We start from the raw sequence: 23,240 nt of genomic DNA on the forward strand, positions 1-23,240 counted from the left end.
TCATTCACAACAGAGCAAAACTTTCACACCTTTTTTTTTGAGATGATTTTTCATACATACAATCCCAAATTGGGCGCTTTTTTTGGTATTAACTTTTATAAAAATGAGGTTTGCTACCACTGTGCTAAAAGGCCCTGAAGGGTGTTTACACAGACTGTACAGATGAGGCAACTGAATATTTGTATAGGATCCCTTTGCAAATGAAGATCAAAGTCAAAAAGAAAAAAACAAATTCACTTTATTTTAAAGACAATGATTGGCATACAGAAGGTATGCACCAGCATAAAATAAACTTTCATGAAAAGCATTAAAATCCATTATAAATTAATTTATTAAATAGGTATTTGGTATATGTGATGGTTTTATTAGATATTACTCTTATTTATTGCCAACCCCCTCCCCCAAAGTCAAAACAAATCAGAAAAATCTCATAACTCCAATTTACACTAAATAATTTATTTTCCCAAAATGTGTATGTGTTCTGAGATGTGACACATGATATACAGTTCCATTGGTCATTCTCTATCAATCATAATATGACAGGACACAAGAGGCTAAAAATGGCTCATCATAATTTATTTTATGTTAAAATGTACAGCTTTTTTTTGTTTGTTTTTTTTTCTTTTTTTTTGAAGTGACTGACTAAAAAGAGAACAGATAAATACAAGAGTGTCGCTGGCTCCTATTTTATACAAGGATTACGCCTCTCCTGCTTGGCCCTTACAGTCACCCTGTACAGGTACAAAGGCTACAAAAAAGGAAGCAATATAAACAGACACAAATAACTTTTTTTTGCTTTTTTACATGCGATTTGTAAGCTTAGTTTGAGCTATTCACAAGCTACTTCTCTATTTTTCCTTAAAAAATAACTCCAATATTTTATAAAGATAGAAAAATCTACAGATGGAATGAAAATGTAAAGTTAGAGGCATTTCCATAAAATAGCAACTTTACACCAAATTCACTATTTTTTTTAAATCCTGCCAAGTATTTGGACATATATGAAATGTTTCAAAACCTGACAGATAAACACTGAGATATGCTTCATTCAATAAACAGAAGTCTGCATTTATAAAACAGAAAGCTGCCTTTTTTCCCCAAAGAAATCTGTCACCAAAATGGAAAAGGGTCTCAACTTTACACCAAACATTTAGCAATAAAACCCTTTTGACTAACCAAATGGGAATAGCTTTTATAGCTCTTTACAGTTTTATAATTAACAAAAATATAGTTTTTTTTTAAACCCTCAAATTAGGGCACCCTAATCAAGGCAAAAAACTTAAGAAATGGCTTACTGTTAGCACAACACTTGTACAGTACTACAAAATGCACTGTCACTAACAAAGACATTAGCGGCATGCTGAAGTGTCACCTTAAACAAAATATACAATAACTGAAATGCTAAAGGCATTTACATGGAGTGGACAGGGAAGAAAAAAACGTTCTAGGTTCAGTATTAAAACAGATAATTTGGTGGGGCGGGGCTTGATATCCACATCATTTCATGGAAGCAGGCACAACAAGTGGCTGCCTTCAAATTGTAGTCCAGAGAGGCCTTCCTTTGCAGAGAATTTCATATAAAAGTAACAGAAACAAAGATACCAAAAAAGAAAAAGGAAAAAAAGAAACACAACTTGTATAAGGCTTTCTGCTGCATACAGCTTTTTTTTTTTTTTAAATAAATGGTGCCAACAAATGTTTTTGCATTCACACCAATTGCTGGTTTTGAAATCGTACTCTTCAAAGGTATTTGTGCAGATTCAATCCAATAGTGATGCCCAGGGGGGTCTTGTGACTGCCCAGGTTGCCTACCTTCTCATGTAGGACCCATTGAGAGACTGTTTGGACATGCCTGTGTTCATGTAGCCGTGATGTCCGGGGGCTGTGTACATCATGTTACCATGGGGCGGGGTCTGCATTGGCTGCTGGGCATATGGCTGGGTTCCCATCATGCCCATCTGCATCTGCATAGGGTATTGGGGTGTTTGATTCATGTAGCCATGATTGCTGTGGTAGCCACTGTTCATCATCGGCTGGGACATGCTGTACCCATTCATGGCATTGAGAGTATTCATGTTCATGTTCACAGAGTTGACATTGTAGGCTGGGGCTGGCATCAGGTTCACACTCATGTTCATGCCTCTCTGCATCGTTAAAGTCCGTGCAGGACCCTGCATGGCTACAGTCTGGGAGCGCCCATAGATCTGCGATTGATGGGTGGCAGCGGCTGGTGACAGAGATGCCGATTTGGTTCTCATGGAGACGTGGCCCTTGCTGGCAATCTGGGTTTGCAGTCTTTGGCTGTGGGAGATGCCAATGTTTGATGCAGCCATGTTCCGTTGCAAAAGAGGCGGTGGCAGATTCATCGGAGGAGGAGTCAGGTTGGGGGGTGGGGTCATTGTAGCTTGTGCTTGGGGTCCCCCAGGGACGGAGTGCGGAGACTGAGAAAGCTGGACAAGCCCTGTGTTGCTTAATGGTGTGGACAAAGAGGCACTGTTTGCATAGGAAGTTACAGCAGCGGAATGGCTGTAAGGCAATGAATGATCAATAAGTGTATTAGTTAACTGCTGTAGTTTGGCAAGGCTGAAGGTGGCTGATGGCTGTGGGTAATGCCCAGCCCCAAAATCACTCTGACCCATTCGTTCATATAAGCCAATGTTGGCGTTGCCAGTCTCGGGGATGTCGGCCAGCTGCATCGGCGGGGTGAAGTTAGCGGCCATGCTACACTGAGCCAGCTGCTGGCTGCTGCTTGGAGGCCTCTCCACCACACAGCCTTGAGGAGACTTGACGCTGCAGGTTGGGGGAGAACTGATGCTGGTTTGCTGCAGCATGCTGCAGCTCCCGCTGATGTTGGACATCTGCTGAGTGACAGCACAGCTGCTCTGTGTCAGATTGCTAGAGGTGAGGTTGCTATAGGAGCAGCTGTTCTGTGAAGAGCCGTTTCCGCAAATGCTGCCGCCCATAGTAGAATCGTAGCTACTGGGGTTCTCGTAGTTCTCGGTTGTGCTCTCGATACTGCCCAGGTCACTAAATCCACTGTCCACGACTTGCTGGGAATGATCTGAAACTGATGGGACATCCATCATTGGACTGGTTTCCATGTTCTGCAAAGACGGCACAGAGATGGCATTCTGATCTGGGCTGATTTGGGCATAGCTGTTTTCCAGGGCAGGGACGCTTGGGCTGTTGACGGAACGTACTGACTGGCCAGGATGGGAATGGACGGATGAAACTGGGCTACTGTGGTCTGACTGCTGGCAATCGTCCAGAGTGGCGGCTATCTGTGGGCTTTGGTCTGCATGGGTGTAGCTCTGTAGGCTTCTGCAGGCCTCTTGAGTCTCGGCACAATCCTGAAAAGTGTCGTCCTGTTCACTGTTCTCCTGTGTCAAAGACTGAACTGCCTGAACGGTCTCAGAGTCAATTTCCATGGCCGTCGTGTTTCTCTCTTTGAACTCAGAATCCACTTCTTCGCCACTTTTTTGGTCTTGCTTCTGTGCCTGTTCTTCTGGGGACTCCTCATCAGATTCAGGTGCAGCTTCAGTGTCTCCAGCAAGCTCCTTAGGTTCACTGTTACACGGGGCTGCAAGGTCAACGCCACAGTCCATTAGGACCTCGGAGTTCGAATGACTAGGCTGGACACTAAGGTCTAAAAAAGCCTCCTGGTTTTCCAGTACTTCTTTGAAGGATTCTCTTGGGCGTTCTTCCTTCTCCGCTTCTGCACACTCCATGTGACTGTCATCTTCATCATCTGCATCGTGACCCTCATTGTGAGATGGCTCTTCATCCTCTTCCTCCTCCTCTTCATGATCATCCAGAGGAACAGGGTCATCTTTGTCCATGAAGACTTCTGGTTCCTCTTTTTCCTGACTTTTAGCACCACCTGGGGCTTTTTCTACATTTTCTTCTTCTTCCTCCTCTTCCTCCTCTTCTTCCTCCTCCTCCTCTTCCTCCTCAGGTTTGATTAAATCATCTTCTGGTTTTTCACCTGGTGATTTAGTTGGACTTATCGGTGCACATGTTTCGTCCCTTCTATTTTCATCCCGAGGCAGCAGGGGTTCCACGGCTTCTTTGACCTCCTCCTCGATCCTGGTGGGAGGGGGGCTGGTTTTGCCTTCTGGAGTCTCCTTCTGTTCTTCTACCGTTATCTGGTCATCAGGTTCCATGGGTGTTTCTGGCGGAGTGTACAAGTTCAGTTTAAATCCGGTCTTCCTCTCTTTGTTTGGCCTCCACTTAGATAGACTACGTTTTGTTCCTTTTGGCCATACTTGTTTGCACTTTAGAGGTTCAAGATTGTCTCTACTGCCTTCTTTCAAGTTATCTGTATCATCATCCATATTGTCTTAGCGAGGAGACAGAGAGAAACGAGGGAAAGAAAAACAAAGTCTTAGCATAACCTTGAACAATTTGAATTCATTCTTTTCAATTAGTAAGTAAACACTGCTTTTGATTTCAAGACTTGATGATAAAGACATAATCAAAACAAATACAGAATCATATTGTGCTACCAACCGAGTAAATACTAGGTCTGGGAAAGTAATGTATGTCTTGTATGTTCCCTCCCTACCTCTGACAGAAAGTTGTGCTTTTTACAGAAAGCACATGGATACAGACAACTATAATACTCTTATTTAACAAATAAGACATTCTCTGCTGTTAAAGCCTGGAATTCCATAATGTAAAATGAATAGAAGCCTAATTCACATCTCTAATCCTGAGAAAGTGAACGCCTGTTTGTGGACATTTACTAGATTTTTTTTCCTTCAATAGTTTATTGTCAAGTTGGCTTCCATATAACACCCAGTGCTCATGGACATTTACTAGGTTTAAAGGATCTCAGATGACATTATTTACTTTGATTTGAATGTTCTCTCTGACATAAAAGTAAACTGTGTACCTCCGAAACAAACGAAGACGTAACTAAATATCCAAAACAAAAATGCATCTTTATCTATGCCAGAGGATCATCGTTTTTACATGACACAAACTATGATGTATTTACCATGAAATGACTGAATATTTAAACTACTGGTATTCTTTTTATCACTAATTCTGTCAACATTGTATTCTGATCAATTTACTGATGAAGTATAAGGTCTGAATATTAAAGTAAATAAGAAACAAACCAAAACTGCCATGCTCATTTTAACTCAGCGAATCTTATTTTTACTGTACCTTGATGCACATATGAACAGAAATCAATTTGTAAGTACATTTGTATAAACATAAGCAAGCAAACAAATATATATGTGAATAAATGCAAATATAAAACACCTAAGTCTTCATTAGATCTTTATAAAGTTAAAGCTCACACTGGTCTCCTGGAGGAGTCAATGTAAAGGAAAAGCTTTACGAAGAAAAACAGCCTTATTACAAACACTACTTTGGAGAACAAACATAAGATTTTACAGTCAATGTGGAACAGAGATCTTTTTTTGCCAGAATGGAGTGATGGCTAATCCAATCAGCACAGAGCAGGGTAAGCCTTAGCTCATTTATGTAATAAAGGATTACATGTAAACTTACCTGCAAGGATTACATTCAGATTGGCTAGCTGAAAACACATACGTGATGGAGACGGATTCCTTCAGAAGTTCAAAGTACAACGCCCAATTAACAGTCACTTCAAGATGCTCCGACAGTTTTATTTCTATTCACTTGGGCAGGTAATAACCATGCCAACGCCCCCGTAGTGCACATGCCACTGGACCTACACCTTTTGTAGGAATACCTCTCTAAATCAGAAGAGGAGTTTTCTGATGATTATTTTTTTTTTAAAGAAAGAAGATCCTGAAAGGAATCAGGAGTAATATGGCCACTTAGGATTTTAAAGACAAATGGCACCAAGTGGAGAGTGAAAGGTAGTGATGATTCATTTACAGGCTCCTGAGAAGAGTTAAGAACTGGAAACAGACTCAACGTCCACACAGAAAATGGTGTCTTACTGCAGTTTTGTGTTGTTTGTTTGTTTGTTTGTTTAAAGGAAAGAAGAAAAAGGTTTAGATTCTTTATACGCAGGGCAAGATGTATTCTCTCAGCAAACTACAGTATGTAGTAACAGAATACCTATTAATTATATAAGTCAGGAAGATGCTTGCTCAAGCCCTTGAAATTGTGGCTTTTCAAAAGCAAAGAGACACCTGCAGCTCCCAAAGAAATGAGATGGCCTTTTTCTAGATGGGAAGAGATGTTGGAGTAAGTTTTTAAATAGAGTCATTTCAACTGCAGAGTGGACAGACTGTCTCACAGATTCTCATGATTCAGCTGGGAGCTTAAGTTCCCAGCCCAAAAGGCAAAGAATGTTGCTTTTAAACAGGATATCAAAGATGGTTCACTGGTATTAGTATTTTTTTTAGAGGATGGGGTGGGGTGTCTCTGCCAATAGCAAATTTTGAATTAGTAATTTAAAAGGAAGGACAATTTCCTGATTTCTTGTCCTACATTGTCCTATATTACCAAAGCTACTACTGACGGTGTGGGTGAGTTGAAATGATTCTTGATAATAATATATCCTAAGACAACACTAATAACAAGATGCATCATCAATTTTTTTTTATATTTTTTATTTATTTCTAAGAGAGGGAGAGAGATAGACAGACAGACAGACAGTGTGAGCAGGGGAGGGTCAGAGAGAGAGAGGGAGATACAGAATCTGAAGCAGGCTCCAGGCTCTGAGCTAGCTGTCAGCACAGAGCCTGACGCGGGGCTCGAACCCACGAACCATGAGATCATGACCTGAGCTGAAGTCAGACGCTTAACCGACTGAGTCACCCAGGCGCCCCGCATCATCAATTTTTTATAGGAAAAAAGAAATTATTGCATTCAATGCTCACACTGACAGTAATATAAACCCTGATTCTGGAACTATTAAATGTGGGGGCACCTGGGAGGCTCAGTCAGTTAAGCATCTGACCTCGGCTCAGGTCATGATCTCACGGTTTGTGGGTTCGAGCCCCGTGTCAGGCTCTGTGCTGACAGCTAGCTCAGAGCATGTAGGCTGTTTCAGATTCTGTATCTCCCTCTCTGACCCTCCCCTGCTCATACTGTCTCTCTCTCAGAAATAAATAAAACATTAAAAAAAAATGGAAATATTAAATGTGAAAAAAAGCACTTAGTAGAATCAAGGAGATGCAGTGTGTTTCTTTCTGAGAGACTGCAAAGTTTTTGAGGACAAGCCACTTTCTAAGATGAACCCACCTAGAGGAATGTTCTGGCCTTAGAGTTGTTTACAATAAAATCTAATTCCAGGAAGAAGGGATAGAACCCTTTACGAATGAGAACAGACAGATGAGCCCTTATTCCTGGTGGGTCAACACAACCTCAGAGATGCCTTTGGGTATAAATCCAGGTACCTGCCTTTTGGCAGTAATAATACAAGATATTTACAAGGATAAGATTTTTATAATTCCTCCACTTACTTCTACAAGGGTCAGCATTCTTAAAACAATGATTGTCTTTTTCTTCCTCTTCCTCTGCTTTTCTCTTCTTCCCAGGCTGATGTTGGAATGCTTTTCTTAGGACTGGCTTCCCGCCATCTTCTTCCACTTCAATCTCACAGGTAGGCTCCAGGTGTGGCATTGGCCTCTCTTCATCTGAGTTGTCAAAGGGCTCATTTAATACTTCTGTCGTCTCAGAAATGGTCTCAGTTGTTACACTGCTGTTGATCCTCCTGCGTTTACGACCCCTTTTCTTCTTTAGCACAAAAGGCCGCTGAAATTAATTCCAAACATAATACATAAGAGCTCATGAGAAATTAAATGGTTGAGTCGATATGCAGCAAACATGTACTGAAGCCATGTCTCAGAATCTTACACATAAAGACTTCTGTAATGCCTTTGTACTTAACCTTCCATTTGATGTTTAACATCCCTCTCGGGCTCCAACTACACAGGCAAGTGTTTTCCAAATAAAACAGTTGTTTACTCAAGAAGATGCTTTGAGAGGGAACATCACCACAGCTGAACTGTAGACTTTAAAGAGCTAAGGTTTGCTTTTCTAGAATGTATTTTCCAGTGGTACTTGCAGACTTCAATATTCTGCATCATAGCTATTAAGTCCTCATCCACACAGATGTTTCCATAAATGTTGCAATAATCAACTAGCCACTGGCTCACTCATTCAACACTTGATAACTGTTCAAGGAGCACCTTCTCTACGCAAAATGCTACAGGAAGTTTGATGGTGTACAAGGCTAACCTGGTTGTTCCCCATTTCATAGAACTTCAGGAACAATGAAAAGGGAAGAAGATAGGGCCCTAGGAGGAAGGATTACTTTACTGTTTAAAATGGTAAGAGAGTCATGTATTGGTAACTACAGGGATGTCAGCAATTGATTAATTTTATAAAGTATTTTATTACAAAAGGCATCCAAAAATCCAAAAACATTAAAAAACATTAAAAGACATGTGAAATCTGTCTTATTTATAGAAGATATGAAAAAATTTCTTCTGATTGCAATACAGGTTGGTAGCAATTATAAAATACTTTTGCTCAAGCAAAAAAGCATTTAATAAAACAAAATTAAAATACAGGAACAACACATTTGCTGCTAAAATGGAATCTGTCAATAGTGGCCCTGAAAAATTATTTAAAATACATTGCAAAGAAGGTTCAGGGGCACCTGGGTGGCTCAGTCGGCTAAGCGTCTGACCTCGGCTCAGGTCATGGCCAACGCAGTTTGTGAGTTTGAGCCCCGCATCAGGCTCTGTGCTGACAGCTCAGAGTCTGGAGCCTGCTTCTGATTCTGTGTCTCCCTCTCTCTGCCCCTCTCCTGCTTGCTCTCTCTTCTCAAAAATAAATAAACATTAAAAAAAAAAAAAAAAGAAGGTTCAATATGCTTGGTTAAAACTCAAACTCTTGGGGTGCCTGGGTGGCTCAGTCAGTTAAGTGTCCGACTCTTGGTTTTGGTTCAGGTCATGATCTCACGGTTTGTGAGACTGAGCCCCATGTACTGGGCATGGAGCCTGTTTTAGATTCTTTCCCTCTTTCTCTGCCCCTCCCCTACTCACACATTCTCTCTCTCTCAAGAACAACAAAAAAACTTAAAGTCTAAGTAAACAACCCAAGAATTACTGTTGCTCACATTATCTCTTTGAATGTTCACATATAAACCTGAGAATCATATTCTGTAATTAACATTTACAGCTATTAACACCCCCAGTTGGCCTGTCCTCCCTAACTCATTACAATTTTCCCAAACATGAAAATATAGCCAATATAAAGAACTGGTCTTTATTTTTTCAATGTTTATTATTTAAAACAAAATTCTTTTAATGTTTTATTTATTTCTGAGAAAGAGAGAGAGAGAGAGAGACAGCATGAGCAGGGGAAGGTCAGAGAGAAAGGAAGACACAGAATCTGAAACAGGCTCCAGGCTCTGAGTGAGCTGTCAGCACAGTGACCAATGCAGGGCTCGAACCCACGAACCGTGAGATCATGACCTGAGCTGAAGTTGGATGCTTAACTGACTGAGCCAGCCAGGTGCCCCTCAATGTTTATCTTTGAGACAAAGAGGGACAGAGCGTGAGCAGGGGAGGGGCCGAGAGAGAGAGAGAGAGACAGACAGACAGACAGACAGACAGACACAACACACAGAATCTGTAGCAGGCTCCAGGTTCTGAGCTGTAAGCACAGAGCCCAATGCGGGGCTCAAACACATGAACTGCAAGATCATGACCTGAGCCAAAGTCAGGTGCTTTGAATCAATTTCTATGATAAGAGTCCATATCATACCTTGGATAATTCTGGGTTTTGTTGTTTTTAAAACAGATTTCTTTTGTAGTATACATAATACCTGAATACATTTTTCTGGTAAGTAATCAAAAGATTACTCATAAGCCTAAAGTTTACTTTATGGAATGCTCTTCTCTACCCCTTCCCCACAGCTGCCCTTCCTTTAAAAGACAATTAGGCTGGGAAGAAAGCGCATCAAGTTGGGATTCAGAACAGCAGGTTCTTTGACACACCGTACACAGGATGGCCTTGGGGCAGAGCCTCCACATGTATTATTTCTGTAAGTCTTGGCTATACTAATAATATCTGTTCCCTTAATATGTCACAGATAGATACTGAAGTCAAAGATATCAGATCTGGATTAAACAATCACCTAAAGACAAGATCAATTTTTTATCTTTTGCACAAAGTATATCTAGAATGACCACCAGGCTATGAGAAACTGTGTACTTGGCCACCAATGCAAAACATCAGCATCAGTATGGAGAGCATGAAGTGCTTTCTAACAATTCTATGTGAAGAACAAGAAAAATACTATCAGGGGTGCTGGGCTTAAAGTCTGAGCACTCATCTGGTTCTGCTCCATCTCTGTGGAGTTGTATGACCTTGGACAAGTCTCCTGGCCTCCCCTAGGCTTTGGTGTTTTCGTCAAAACGCACTTAAGGGTGGTTTAAGTGCTCTCCCGGGCCCTTTTCAGCTTCCATAGCCTGACTTACTCTAGTCCCACAAACCAGCAGGTGGCAGTAACTACTAGACTAGGAAGCTGGCCTGTGCCTAGTTTAACAAAACAGCACTAGTACAAACCTCTAAAAGTAAACACAATCATGACTATAAGATAAAGGATGATGATATATGATCAGCAGGACTGAATACAAATAAACTACTTCTAAAGAATAGAGAGTGAGACAAATACTAATCGAATGTTTGCAATGACAAATAAGATTTGACAAATAAGAAACTGACTCAGACTGAAAATCTAAACACACATACCTTTCTCTTTATAGCAACTGACTGTGGTTTAGTCAATCTTGGAGGAGAACTCTGAATATTTTCTTCTTCCTCCTCCTCTTCCTCCTCCTCTTCCTCTTCTTCCTCCTCTTCCTCCTCCTCCTCCTCCTCCTCTTCCTCCTCCTCCTCTTCCTCCTCCTCCTCTTCACTGCTCTCTTTAGACAGCTCCATAAGCTGCCCTCGCTCCCCTGCCACTGGCCGGCTCTCCGGGGAATGCAAATATTTATTTTTAGATTGTACTTTTGCAGGTGATTGCCTACTGTTCGCTCTAGAGGACAGGATTTCTTGCTCCTCCTTTTCCCAGCAGCTAGCTTGTTCCATTAGCCGCTCAGCCGAGGGGGGGGGGGTGGGTAAAAATGGTGGGCCAGTGAAAGGGCAGTTAAGACAGAGCCTCTAAGGATCAAAGGCAAAGGATCTCTTAAGTCGTTTCTGATCAGAACAGTCAGCCAGCCAAGCAACATTCCAGCTGCATCATCTCAGGACTCTTTTGCATCAGTTAGGATAACAAATCAAAGAAGATTGGGTTTCATGGGATATTTAGCAGTATTAATGATGCAGCGAATTGATTTGAGTCCTTTATCACTACATTACATGCTCACTGGCATGGAGCACTTTAAGCAAGTTCATAAACACAAAGAATCGATTGACATTGCAGCCTTGGAGCTCAGCACCAAATGTGATCTGATTACATGCTGTCAGTAGTGAAAAATGCTGCTTTGTGATCAATGATAAATGTTTCATTTTTCATACTCAATTCAATAAAATTATCATGTCTTACCATGCAATCTCAGTTAGGATAAATTAGTGCCATATCATTTCACAAGCTCTTTCTACATAACCAAGCCTTTGACAATGATGTTAATGACCTTCTCAACCGAAGAAAGCTGCAGGAGTGAAGTCATACAACTTAGGCAGACGAAGCCAATCATTACCTCTTTCTCAGCTTCTCGCTCTTCTTCAGAAACTGCAGCATTAGAAATTAAAATTGGGGTCCACCTTAGACTCTCTGGATCAAGTTCATTGGTTCGGGAACAGGTTTTCAGCTTTTCCATGTGGCCCAGTATCAACTTTTCTCTTCTAATGATGACAAACCTGTAAGGTGATGAGGCAGAACAAAGTGCAATCAAACGCTGAAATTTCATTTCACCTATACACACTGACGAATGCTACTCAGTTAGGAAAAAAATCAGAAAGCTCATCAATGAAAAGGTGTAGCAAACTGAAATCGGACCAGCAAAAAAGTATCATTTCCTGTTTTCTATTTAGGAGAAAGGTTTTGATAATACCTTTGGGGGAACCTCTTGTCTTAAACCGGAATGAGTCCACCTATCTCCAGGGACACTTTCTGGGGTAAGATGCTGGAGAGGCAGCCAGTGATGCCCCGGCATCGGTACTCACCTGCCATCCCTCTTGTCAATCATATGGAGGTGCTGCAGAGTGGTGGCGATGTCATGTGGGCACATGCCTGTAGCTCTGCTGATTGCCTTGATGCTGATGTGCCTCTCTTGGTGGTGGTAGAGATACTCTAAGATGACGCTCTTCCAATAGGCCAGGTAGGAGAGACGGCCCAGATCGGAGAGTGGCTTTTCAGGAGACCCTGCTTGGCCTTCTCTTCTAGAAAGCAAATAGCCTAAGGGCAGAAAAAGCCAAAGATGACCTCGCCGTGGTGTTTTTAGACATTGGGATTGGGGCCACTCGAAATAATGTAATTAACAATAAGATAAAAACATCACATCAAACTTTATGTATGCAATCTCTTCCCGGTTACAGTGATGTGATCTCCATGAAGTTTATGCTTTAGGATCCTCTACAGTAGCACTGTAAGTCAATTCACATTGCCAGCGGCAGCATTTCAAATATACGACACGGTGTGTTTAACAAAGCTAAGGTTGAGGACATTACTTCCGATAAATTTCAACATCTAAGTTTCCCACCAGCTTTAGATTTTTCTCAAAAACGAAATGTCAGGAACTCAGAAATCCTGTCGAGGGACCACCCCAAACATTAATGGGCAAGTTGTTTTCCACAGGAAGGACCTAATGACCCTTTGACAGCTGGGTCTTAATAAAAGAGAAGGCTTTCTGTTGACTCAGATTCTATATTGCTAGTTACATTTAACTAGCCGGCTGATCTGAAGCTTTGTTTTAGGACTAATAAAAGAATGTCTTTTTAAGTTGACTGCTGCAACTCACATCAACTCCACTAGCTCTATTTTCACCTCTTTCATGTAAATTAATTTATAATCCAACCCTAGAATGTAACTCCTACAAATTAAAACAAAACCACCTCCTTAAAACAAACTGTTTCATGTATACTTATGGTAAGCTTCTGAATACGCACTCTGCAGCATTACTGTGAAGGTTCCTTGGCAAAGGGACTTTAAAACGATTTAAAACTTTGAATCTACTTGAAGGTAATGAATGAAAGCTGGCGGCTGTCTTGGTAATTAAGAGCCACTTATGGAGTAGAGAAGGAATGTTATAAACTAATGATGTCTACCTTGCTCTAATTATCAATTTCAGTAGCCTCACCTTCATGAACTTCCTAAATTTAAACAAACATCAACCACATACAGTAGGTGGCAGCAATTACAAAATCATGCTGCTCTGTAAACCACCCAAATCTTCAGCATTTTTCTTCTTTATCTACATTTCCAAAATGGCTGCATTCTCAAGAATTTTCTCAATTTTGGATTTTTTTCTTAGAAGGACAAAATCAAGCCTCTCATGCATTTTCCTGCCTCTCAAAATCACTGTAAACAATCTAGAAATAAAGAACAAGAAACCCAAACTGACCCTATAGGGGTGTAACCACAGCATTTTGCATTTTGATGATTTTAATCTGAATGCCATGATAAAGAATAAGCATATATTTAACTTTAGGCTTTCCTGCAGTCTTTTGACTTATTTGTCTCTTTAACTCATGCTTAAGAGTAATGTATTTGATTGAATGTAAACAAGCACTACAAAATTTTACAGTCAAACCGCTGTCGGCACGTGATTCAGCTACATACAGAGGCTTTCAAGAGCAGTGTGTCATGAATGCTAACGGTGATGACCACGGCGCTGAATCCAGCCCAGATTGTGCCCTGTCAATATGGAGAAGAGCTCTCTGTAGCTCAAGTACAAAGGGTGCCCAAACCCCAGAGCACAGATAATTGGCATGTCCGTCACCTGCCTCCTAAGTGCTTGGCACATGCTGAGAAATTTACTCAGTCAGCTGGAGGACCCAGCTCTGTACTACTGTGGGGGGAGAGGACCACAGTATCATGGCTGTGAAAATATCCCCTTGATTCCACAATTAAAAGTCTGTGAAATTCCCTAATCCCTCACTGGTTCTTATCTGAACGTCCCAGCTAGGGACAGAAAGTCCCCCTCCCTCAGCTCAACAGAAAGCTTTCTATACAACTGAAGTGGTCAGAAGGGGGTATGTGCCCTTCCTACCTTAGGTTCTACTATGAGCAACCTTACCCACGAAGCACATGGATTTCTTTGTTCTGTCTTCTCTTCCCTCAGTCCCTACCCTGGACTCGGCCAGAATCCCCTCCAAAACATATTTTATACAGCTGCTCATGTTTTCACACCCTAAGGCAGTACAAATAGACCTTATCAGGACCCCAGCCTAAATTGGTCAGGCTACTGGAACTCTCAGGCAACCTGGGGTCTGTGGAGAGCCTTTAGGCATAAACTTTTCAGCAACTGCAATTCCCACCTCACTAAATGGCTGTCTCGTGGGACACTCCCTCGGACACAGTCTGCAGTCTGTGACTGGCACTGGCATGAGAGAGTCCTGGGACTTGAGGGGGGTTGCGGAGGTGGCTGCAGGGAGCATGCGTACACCGAGCCCAAGGAGCGCACTGGATTTCCCCAGCAAACACCTCCTCATGGCACTAGTGGAGGCTACAAAGCCAGAAGGCTACCAACACCTGCCAGCAAATGGTACTTTCCTGAGTGCTGGGGAAGAAAAACTGCAAACCAAACTCCAACCAGAAAACGTCAAGCAAGTTTTCAGGGATGCTGTGCACCAGCACTGAAGACCACACAAATGCTATGGTCCAAAGGTGTCACTGCATTGCCGGAAGTTAGTTTTTCCTTCTCTGACTCATGAGACCCTCAAGGGGCTTATAGCAATGGAAGGAACTTGCACTTAAGCTGAGAACCATTTTATACGTCCACAAAGTCTCCTCTGAAAGGAGAAATGTTTAAATGAAATACAATCCATTTCCACCATGAGAATGACCAAAGGTAAGTTTCTGATTCCTTACTAGTTAAGTGAAATCACTTGTAATGTGTTAAAACAGATAGTTTAAGAGAAAAAGCGCCCATGTCTACTCTCCTCCACTGGTGTACTAGGTTGCTGTAATAGAGAATTTTAATTTTACCGGCAGCACTTTCCCTCAAAAAAGCTGTAGCCGGGGGAGTGGGGGGTGGGGGTGGCGCCTGAGTGGTTCAGTCATTTAAGCATGTGACTTTTGATTTTGGCTCAGGTCATGATCTCATGGCATGTGAGTTTGAGCCTTGAATCAGGTTCTATGCTGATAGAGCGGAGCCTGCTTGGGATTCTCTCTCTCCCCTCTCTGCCCCTTGCTTGCTCATGTGCTCTTTTTCTCTCAAAAATACATAAACATTTTTTTAAAAAAGCTGTAGCTGGTAGCACTTTATTACTCTGATCTTTTAGCATGGAATGATTTAAATAATCAATTTCTAGCCATCTTTTGTTTCCTTCTACTTTTTCTAGGCTCCTCAAATCAGAATTACTATATAGCCAATTGACAGAATAATTTTTGGTAGGAACATTTAGTTGTTGAGTAATTATAGAGATGTGGTGGATGTTACAGCTCTTAAATTTAACTTACCAAAAAGATACCAAATAATTGATCTAAAGATGCAGGGAAATAAAAAAGAACTTATCTTGGAAGCTGGTATATTATTCTGAAGATCTGAAATAAGTACAAAACACCCCTGGTGAACAGATTCCCATGGTACTCTCACAACTTTCCTTTTTTCTTTTTTTTAACGTTTATTTATTTTGAGAGACAGGCAGACAGAACATGAGCAGGGGAGGGGGCAGAGAGGGGGAGACACAGAATCCAAGGGAGGCTCCAGGCTCTGAGCTGTCAGCACAGAGCTGACGCGGGGCTCGAACTCATGAGCTGTGAGATCATGACCTGAGCTGAAGTTAGATGCTCAAAAGACTGAGCCACCCAGGCGCCCCTCTCATACCCTTCCTTAACCGAGGATAACTTTCAATCTGCAAACCTGAACTATCCCTGGGGAAACCTGGCTGTTCAGACTAAAAACAAAGTGGTGTTTAGAGGACAAATTCCAGTAGCTGCAGTATAATTAATTGCTGGTGAAATTATTACCTTTAAATTGTCTGTGAGCTAGAGGTGCTGGTGAACAGCACTTATTCTGTGATCAAGAGACTTGTAATTGGAAATTGACTGGTCTATAAACTCTTCACCCACATCAACTATCTTGATACGACTTAAAGTTGGCTTTCTCTTTGGCTTCACTGAACTACTTACCCATTGGAAGGTGAAGTCTTGAGTTTTGGTGTATGGACCACACACTTAATTACAAAGATTATCAAGGTGTTTACTTAAAGGAAAAGTTAAGACCAATGTGGTGTCTGCAAAAGGTAAGCATATCTAAGCTGTACTGATTACGTAGGACCCAAATTTACCTCACCTCCGTTAAGGCTGACCTACTTGTAGCAAGAGAGTCAATTCTCATGATCCCTTGTGTTTGAAATGGTTCACTCCCTTCCAGGGGGAGAAAAAGAAAAGTGGTAGAAAGTTGCTTTTGTGTAGACAGATCTTTTAGGATAAGGAAGGAACTATCTGGAGAAGGTCAAGATTTGTTTTTGCAGACCTAAATTCCAAAATTAATTGAGCTCCCAGCTATTAACTGCAAGGTTAACCCTTGTTTAATATGAAACATTCTTTCCTTTTAAGCTAGTAATATTTCAACACTGTAGGCTGGATCAGAAGTGGAATAATGTTCATGGATAAGGATTTCCCCCCACAAAGGCAGCCACTCTTCACGCTTGCACACCTTCATCTTCTACCATCTGGAACTAAACCATACGAACTTCCTCAAATACAAAGTGTGAACTCTGGCAAGCTACTCCCAATTCCCATCTGTCTGGATTGTGTGAGTCTGGGGTTACTGGCTGCTTTTAGGGGAAGATAATCTTCAAGGATTACACACTTTTCATCAGCCACCTGTTTAGCTCCGTAAACCTTGCTGAAAGGTTCATTATCAGTAGACAGCACTGAGCTTGCAAGCCTGGGAACTGACATCAGGTCAGGGATTTATGGCAGGTCCTGAGCAGGGAAATCAGATGGCTCTAACCATGTATCTCATGATCAGGGGTGGAGATTCAACGGTCTGTGTCATCTGTTACTAGTTTCTAGGGTTAAGCAGCCCTGTGACCAAGTGAAAGAATGGCGTGCTATCCGTTTAAATAGTGATAAATGAACCTGCTGAAATTTTGTGGTAACTTTGGAATTAGTAAAAAAAAAGGAAGCTGAACCTTACTCTTCCCACTGTTTTCAAAGAACTGGAGTGTTCTGAATGATCTGTGACCTGCCTGATTTCTAACCAGTTTCCATTTATGAAAAGGTAAAGATGCCTCCCTAGAAAACATGGAAATTTTGAGATATTTTAGGCTTTAAGAGATTGGTTTTGAATATGTGAATGTTTAAGACATTTCTACCATAATTTTATGGGCTTAGAGTAATTAATTATGTAACAACTTAGAATAAATATTGCTGGACTTTTCCACAGACTTCTCAGTCTACTTATAAAAGTCCCCCAGACTGGCAGTATCAGCATCACCTGGTAACTTGTTAAAACCATAAATTCTCAGATCTATGAACCAGAAACACTGTGGGCAGGCCCCGGCACTTCAGTTTCAACAAGCCCTCCAGGTGGTTATGATGCATACAAATTTGAGGACCACTGCTATTAACTCTGCTATGGAGCTGCTGGTTTTGATGAGGATGTGAAAAACATCATATGTAGTAGGAGAGCTACTGGATAGTAGGACTAAACAGTCTCAGCTAGGCGAGGAGATGTCACCCAGCAACTTGGTGGTAGACAAGTGGGTCCGGGAATCTCCAAAGCCCCACCAAACTGATATTTAGCAAGAGATCACGGAGTTGCTGCGTGGCTGTGTCTATAAATTCTATGTCTGTGCTTCTCAATCTTCATTGTGCAGGCACCTCTCATTACAACTGGATTCTGATTCGGTAGGCCTGAGGTGGGGCTTGAGATCCTACATTTCTAACAAGGCCCTATACTATGGGCCACACTTGAATTCCAAGGGTTTATACATTAAATCAATGGTTCTCAAAAGTTTTTGGTCTCTAGATCTCTTTACATTAAAAAAAATTAAGATCTTCTGTGTAGAGGAGCTAGATCTTAACTTTTTAGAGAAATTTGACAAATATTTATTAATTTATTTTTAATTAATTCATTAAGAACCAATAAACCCATTATGTGTTAACCTATTTTTTATGAAAAAAATATTTTCTAAAATACAAAAAAATTGGTGAGGAGAGTGGTACTGTTTCATATTTTTCCAAATCTCTTCAATGCCTGGTTTAAGGGAGAAGCTACATTCTCATATCTGCTTTTGTACTCAATCTGTTGTGATATCACAGGTCATGACAGTTCTTGAAAATGCCAATGTATGCTCACAAGAGTAATACGAACAAATAGTACCTTAGTATTACTTTGAAAATAGTTATGACCTTGTAGACTCTCTAAAAGGGCCTTAGGGAGTCCCAGAATCAGACTTCGAGCCCATCTGCTTTAAATAAAAAGTGACAAGAATTTTTAAAAGTTGGGTGACAAGGCCACAGCTATTTGAAAACAATATGGCATTTACTAAACACAGTGTGACAGGTCATAAGAAGTTAAGAGCAAAGGTGCTAGAGCCAGACTGCCTGGAATGGAATCCAGGGTCCACTACATACCAACTATGTGACGTTGGCTGGGCAAGTTATTTAACCTCTCTTGTGTTTCAGGTCCCTCACCCATAAAATCTGAAGAATAATCATACGTATCTCTTAGGGTTGTCATAAGAATTAAATGAATAAGCACAAAGCATGTAGAACTGAGCTTGGCATGTTACTGAAACACTACAAAAGTGTTAGTTATTATCATTGTTCAACATAGTGAATGAATGGAATTTCAAGGTGATCGTTTGGGTGACCAGGTTTACTTCATGTAGGGGAAAGAAAACATGTGGACAGAAGGAAGAAGACCGATAGCTCTATAAGATCGGATAGAAAAGAGCTTTTCCTACTTTTGCCTTAGGCATCTGAAAGTCATTCCATTAACTCCAGTGCCTCAGACAAAAGTTCTCCTCCCTCTAACCCCCGGCTAACCACCCAAATATAAATTTAATTAAAGAAAGAAGCCATGAAAAAACCCACATATTCTGCCTCAGTAATGATCTTAAGAAAGTGGCGACTGCAGTTCACCCCAAGAATAGTTCTGTGCCCCCCAAATTCCCTTTGGCCTTTAAGTCCTTAACTTCAAGGACTATCCTTAGGAAACAGCAAGCTCTTCAAACCACAGTAACAATGACTGCTTGAGGGAGTCAGAAGAACCCCGAGACAGTCCCAGGACAGATGAAACAAAGACCCAAATGTTCTAGAAGACCCAAGTGTGTCCCTGGGAAAATAGTCTGAGCCTGTGAAACCCAGAGGAAGGAGACAGTGGATCTTTGGGGAAGGAGGCTGGTTACTCTGGGTCACAGACTAGGCTGGCTCTCTAAGTCCCCTGTTAAGATCTCTCTTCTCACAAGCTCCTCAGCAGGCTGCTCAGGATACTGAGCTCTGGCTCAGTTATGTGGAGGTACCTCTAGTCTGTCTTAAGGAATCCAGCACCACCCTGGCCCCTCTTCCTGGCCAAGTCCAGGGCGAGAGGAATGATGCTCCTTCAGCTCCCCACAGTGGAAGGAAGGTGTGTGTGGTAGGGGAATGACTTTCCTGCTGGGGTGTGTTTGTGCACAACCTACAGATCATGCTGGAACTTACCAGACAAGTTCTAGGATTCTGTGACTGGGAATGGACTCCCTTGAAGGAGGTGGTCATTCTGTGTGTCAGTCACCCAGGGAATGTACGAACTCCCCTATTATATGAACTCACAAACAGGGCAGCAGGCAGCAGGCAGGAGGCTGCTCTTCCCTCCGTGGTGCCCTTGGAAGAGGGTGAACACCTGTGAACAAGCTTCTGAGCTGGGGATGACCAGGGCCAGACAGACCTCTGTGAGACACTCACAGGCCAGAAATGAATCAATGGTAATTGTTTAACTGATAATCTAATTCACCAAGAATGTCTCTAGTTCTCCTTTCTTTAGACTAGCCCAGTGGTTCTCAACCCTGACTGTACATTAGGATCACTTAGGGGGTTTTACAAACTCCCTCTCGCCATCTGCCCCTCCCCTATAGATGTTTGTGCCCTACCCAATCTCAACTCTTGCTTCTCTCAGGCTGGTCTGGTCACAGATATATTATGGGTTATATTAAGCAGAGTGTCCTGAGGACGATACCATGGCGAGAATGTTAAACATCTATCTCGCTTTTCTACCTCTGCCACCCCGAAGGGCTATGCTAGTAGCAGTGGTGCCTACTGACAAATCCAAGAAGATGGTGAATCCTGACGGAAATGGAGGCATCTAAGAGTTGAGGCTAGGGAGGAGATGGTCACTGGGTAAAGAGGGGCCTGTGACAGACTTCACAGGAGTTTTATTTATTTGGACGCTTAAGGAATATTTGTTTATGTATGGCATGTCACCACACCAGCAAGGCTCTGGCCTGGTAGATTAGGAGAATATAATTTTTCATTCCAAGAAAATGACCGCATGTGAAATAGATTCAGTCTCTGACAAAGGTTAAAATGATAGTACGTGCTTCAGATTCTGTGTCTCCCTGTCTCCATCTGCCCCTACCCTGATCATGCTCTGGGTCTCTCTCTCAAAAATAAACATTAAAAAAAATTTTTTTAATGGTAATAGAACAAGAGGTCTGTCAATATCACTTATTCTCAAACTAAACCATTTTGGGAAGAATTTTAAAAGATATCTTTCCTTAAATATAACTGGGAAGTAACCATATTCTTCATGAAGCCCATTGCCTTTACAAGTCTAACTAAAGCTCTGATGCACCACCCAGAGGCACGTCTAGTTAGGTAATGATAAAGCACGGGTTCCGTGGCCTTTGAATACAAATTTGAAAGACATGTCAGAATAATGCCCTCCTCTTTGACCTTTTTTTGATTTTCTACAGTTCAAATCACTTTTAAATTCTGGCAGATTTTAGGGAAAACAAATTTACACACACACAATTTTTAAGATGAAGTTATTTGGCATTTTAAAATTATTTCCTTTCTTATAAACAGGTAAAAGTCCACATGAGAGATTCAATCTGAAAAACCGTCTCAGAAATTAAGTTAATTCTTCCACACTAAAACCTTTTAAAATTTTCACAATTTCTAAGAAACAAGATCCTGCTAACAAAAATTTACCACTGAGAAATTTAAGTTTTTAAACACTGCATTAAACACATACACACTTCAAATAAAGCATTTGCTCCAAGAGAAGAACTGCATATAACTTTTAATGCCTCACCTATATGACCATTCTCCTGATGCTAAAACATTACAATGGAAATTTTCCTTAAGCAAGCTAATAAAAGCAAAAACTGGAGTTTCTTTTGCCCACTATTATAGGCCTGAGGTTCTGTGGGTGTAGCTGAGATAGTTCACATCTTGTTGTGGGGTCTAATCCTGCCCACAGACTAAAGGGAAGTGTTGACACTACCACTGATTTTAGAACCAAGCTAAGTGACTCTCCTTTCCATTTGCTCTCCCACAACCCACCCAAAACTCTGTGTGTGTGTGTGTGTGTGTGTGTGTGTGTGTACCAGCTATAATTTTCTAAAAACAGAAGAATGTTATAATCTAAGTGATAAGCTTTCACACAGCAACACAGCTATACAGCAAGATTGAAGAAAGGAAAAAGTGGGGAATACAAATCTCTCCAGAAGTTTTCTTTGCTTTCAAATTATATTTTAAAGAGAATCTGTCAGATTTTGAGAGTACCTTCTAAAATCAAAGCACAGACCATCACCCAATCTGACTGATCAATTAATGTTGAAAATGTAAAGGCAGAGAAACTATCTCCGGTTGTCCTCAGGTCATCTAGACAAACAGTCCTCTCCCACTGGTCTACAGAAATCGAAAAGTTCTCTTTTCACTGATTTTTTATTTATCTCCCATATGCTTTTAAACAGGATTTGAGGTAAAAAAGCCTCTGGCAATAAATGGCGGTGTCCCCACTGGGTTACCGCTGAGCCCATTCTGACAGACATGCAGCACATGCAGGCTAGGGTGGAAGCTGAGGTGGGATGTGGTGTTCAACCAAGAGGCTGGCAGGTTTGGTGTCATGCAGGTATCTAGCCTTTGATCCTACAGGAATCTTAAAGTCCAAATTGGCTAACGTTAGACGTTAGCTGTTGGAAAAACAAAACCGTATGAAATATCATTGCCAACAGTATTAAAAGATGTCGGTCACTACCTGTTCAGTTAGCAGGCGATAGCTTTCTCCAAGTCCACTGTTGAGATTGCCTCCCTAATGCCAGCAGCACTTAAGAGTTGAGACTTCAGTAACAATATATTAATATTAGCACAGCTTTGGCCACGATATATCAATATTATCCCTGTGAACCTTTTATTGTGGGGTCACTGTTAATCAAAGAATCTCCATTCAACTTTCAAAGGACTGGAAAGGTTTAGTAGCGTGTTCCACAGCTGAGTGCCTACTGTGTTCCAGGCACTTTTCTACTTAGGTTGTATACAGACACTCCATTATCTAAATTTAATAAGGAAAAAAGCTCTGGGAGTTTAATTTCTTAACTACTACGCATCTGCTTAAACGCAAGAACCACAAACTACATAAATAACAGGAACTCAAACAGACATGTTAACAGCTAAATTCATTTTTAAGAATCAATTCAATATGCTACAGGCAAGCAATCAATCACACGGCAATCATCATTTACAAATCAAAGTACAAGGCAGATACTCATGGGGGTATATACAACTAGGTGGAAGTGTGTGATTATGGACAAGCAGATTGAAACTGTAAATTATGTAACTGTCTCTTGTAATTACCCTGCTTGAGAACCAAAAGAAACTTCCTGTATAATTTCGCAGGAGAATGGGGATTGAGATGCAGAATCGCTTGTTAGTTGGTTTTAACCCTTCAACAGCTATTTAATTATGTGTGATAAGGTCAAAGAAAGTTTACACTTAATTTATGACAAGTTGGCAGGGAGGTATTTCAAAGTAATCCTCTGAAAAGCTCCAGATTATTAATGAAACTTGATGATTTCTCTTCCTCTTCAGGAAAGATTTATCTAAATTATTTGGTAAAATAAACAACATTTAAAACAAATTCACAGGCGTCATTCATTTTATTTTCTCTCTA

General features: G+C 41.2%; 1 protein-coding gene across 1 annotated transcript in view; it reads right to left on the reverse strand.

The window, feature by feature from the left end:
- Positions 1-216: 216 nt before the first annotated feature.
- Positions 217-23,240, reverse strand: part of KAT6B (lysine acetyltransferase 6B) — a 192,626-nt gene continuing 169,602 nt past the window's right edge. The window contains exons 14-18 of the mRNA XM_077778727.1: positions 12,136-12,367; positions 11,671-11,829; positions 10,720-11,071; positions 7,416-7,707; positions 217-4,339 (exon numbers count right to left, since the gene is read on the reverse strand). Of these exons, the coding sequence (XP_077634853.1) occupies positions 1,809-4,339; positions 7,416-7,707; positions 10,720-11,071; positions 11,671-11,829; positions 12,136-12,367 (3,566 nt within the window). The 3' untranslated portion in view covers positions 217-1,808. The remainder of the gene's footprint in view (positions 4,340-7,415; positions 7,708-10,719; positions 11,072-11,670; positions 11,830-12,135; positions 12,368-23,240) is intronic.

Source organism: Crocuta crocuta, unplaced genomic scaffold, assembly GCF_008692635.1.
Source record: "Crocuta crocuta isolate KB4526 unplaced genomic scaffold, BGI_CrCroc_1.0 scaffold167, whole genome shotgun sequence".
Taxonomy (NCBI): Eukaryota; Metazoa; Chordata; class Mammalia; order Carnivora; family Hyaenidae; genus Crocuta; species Crocuta crocuta.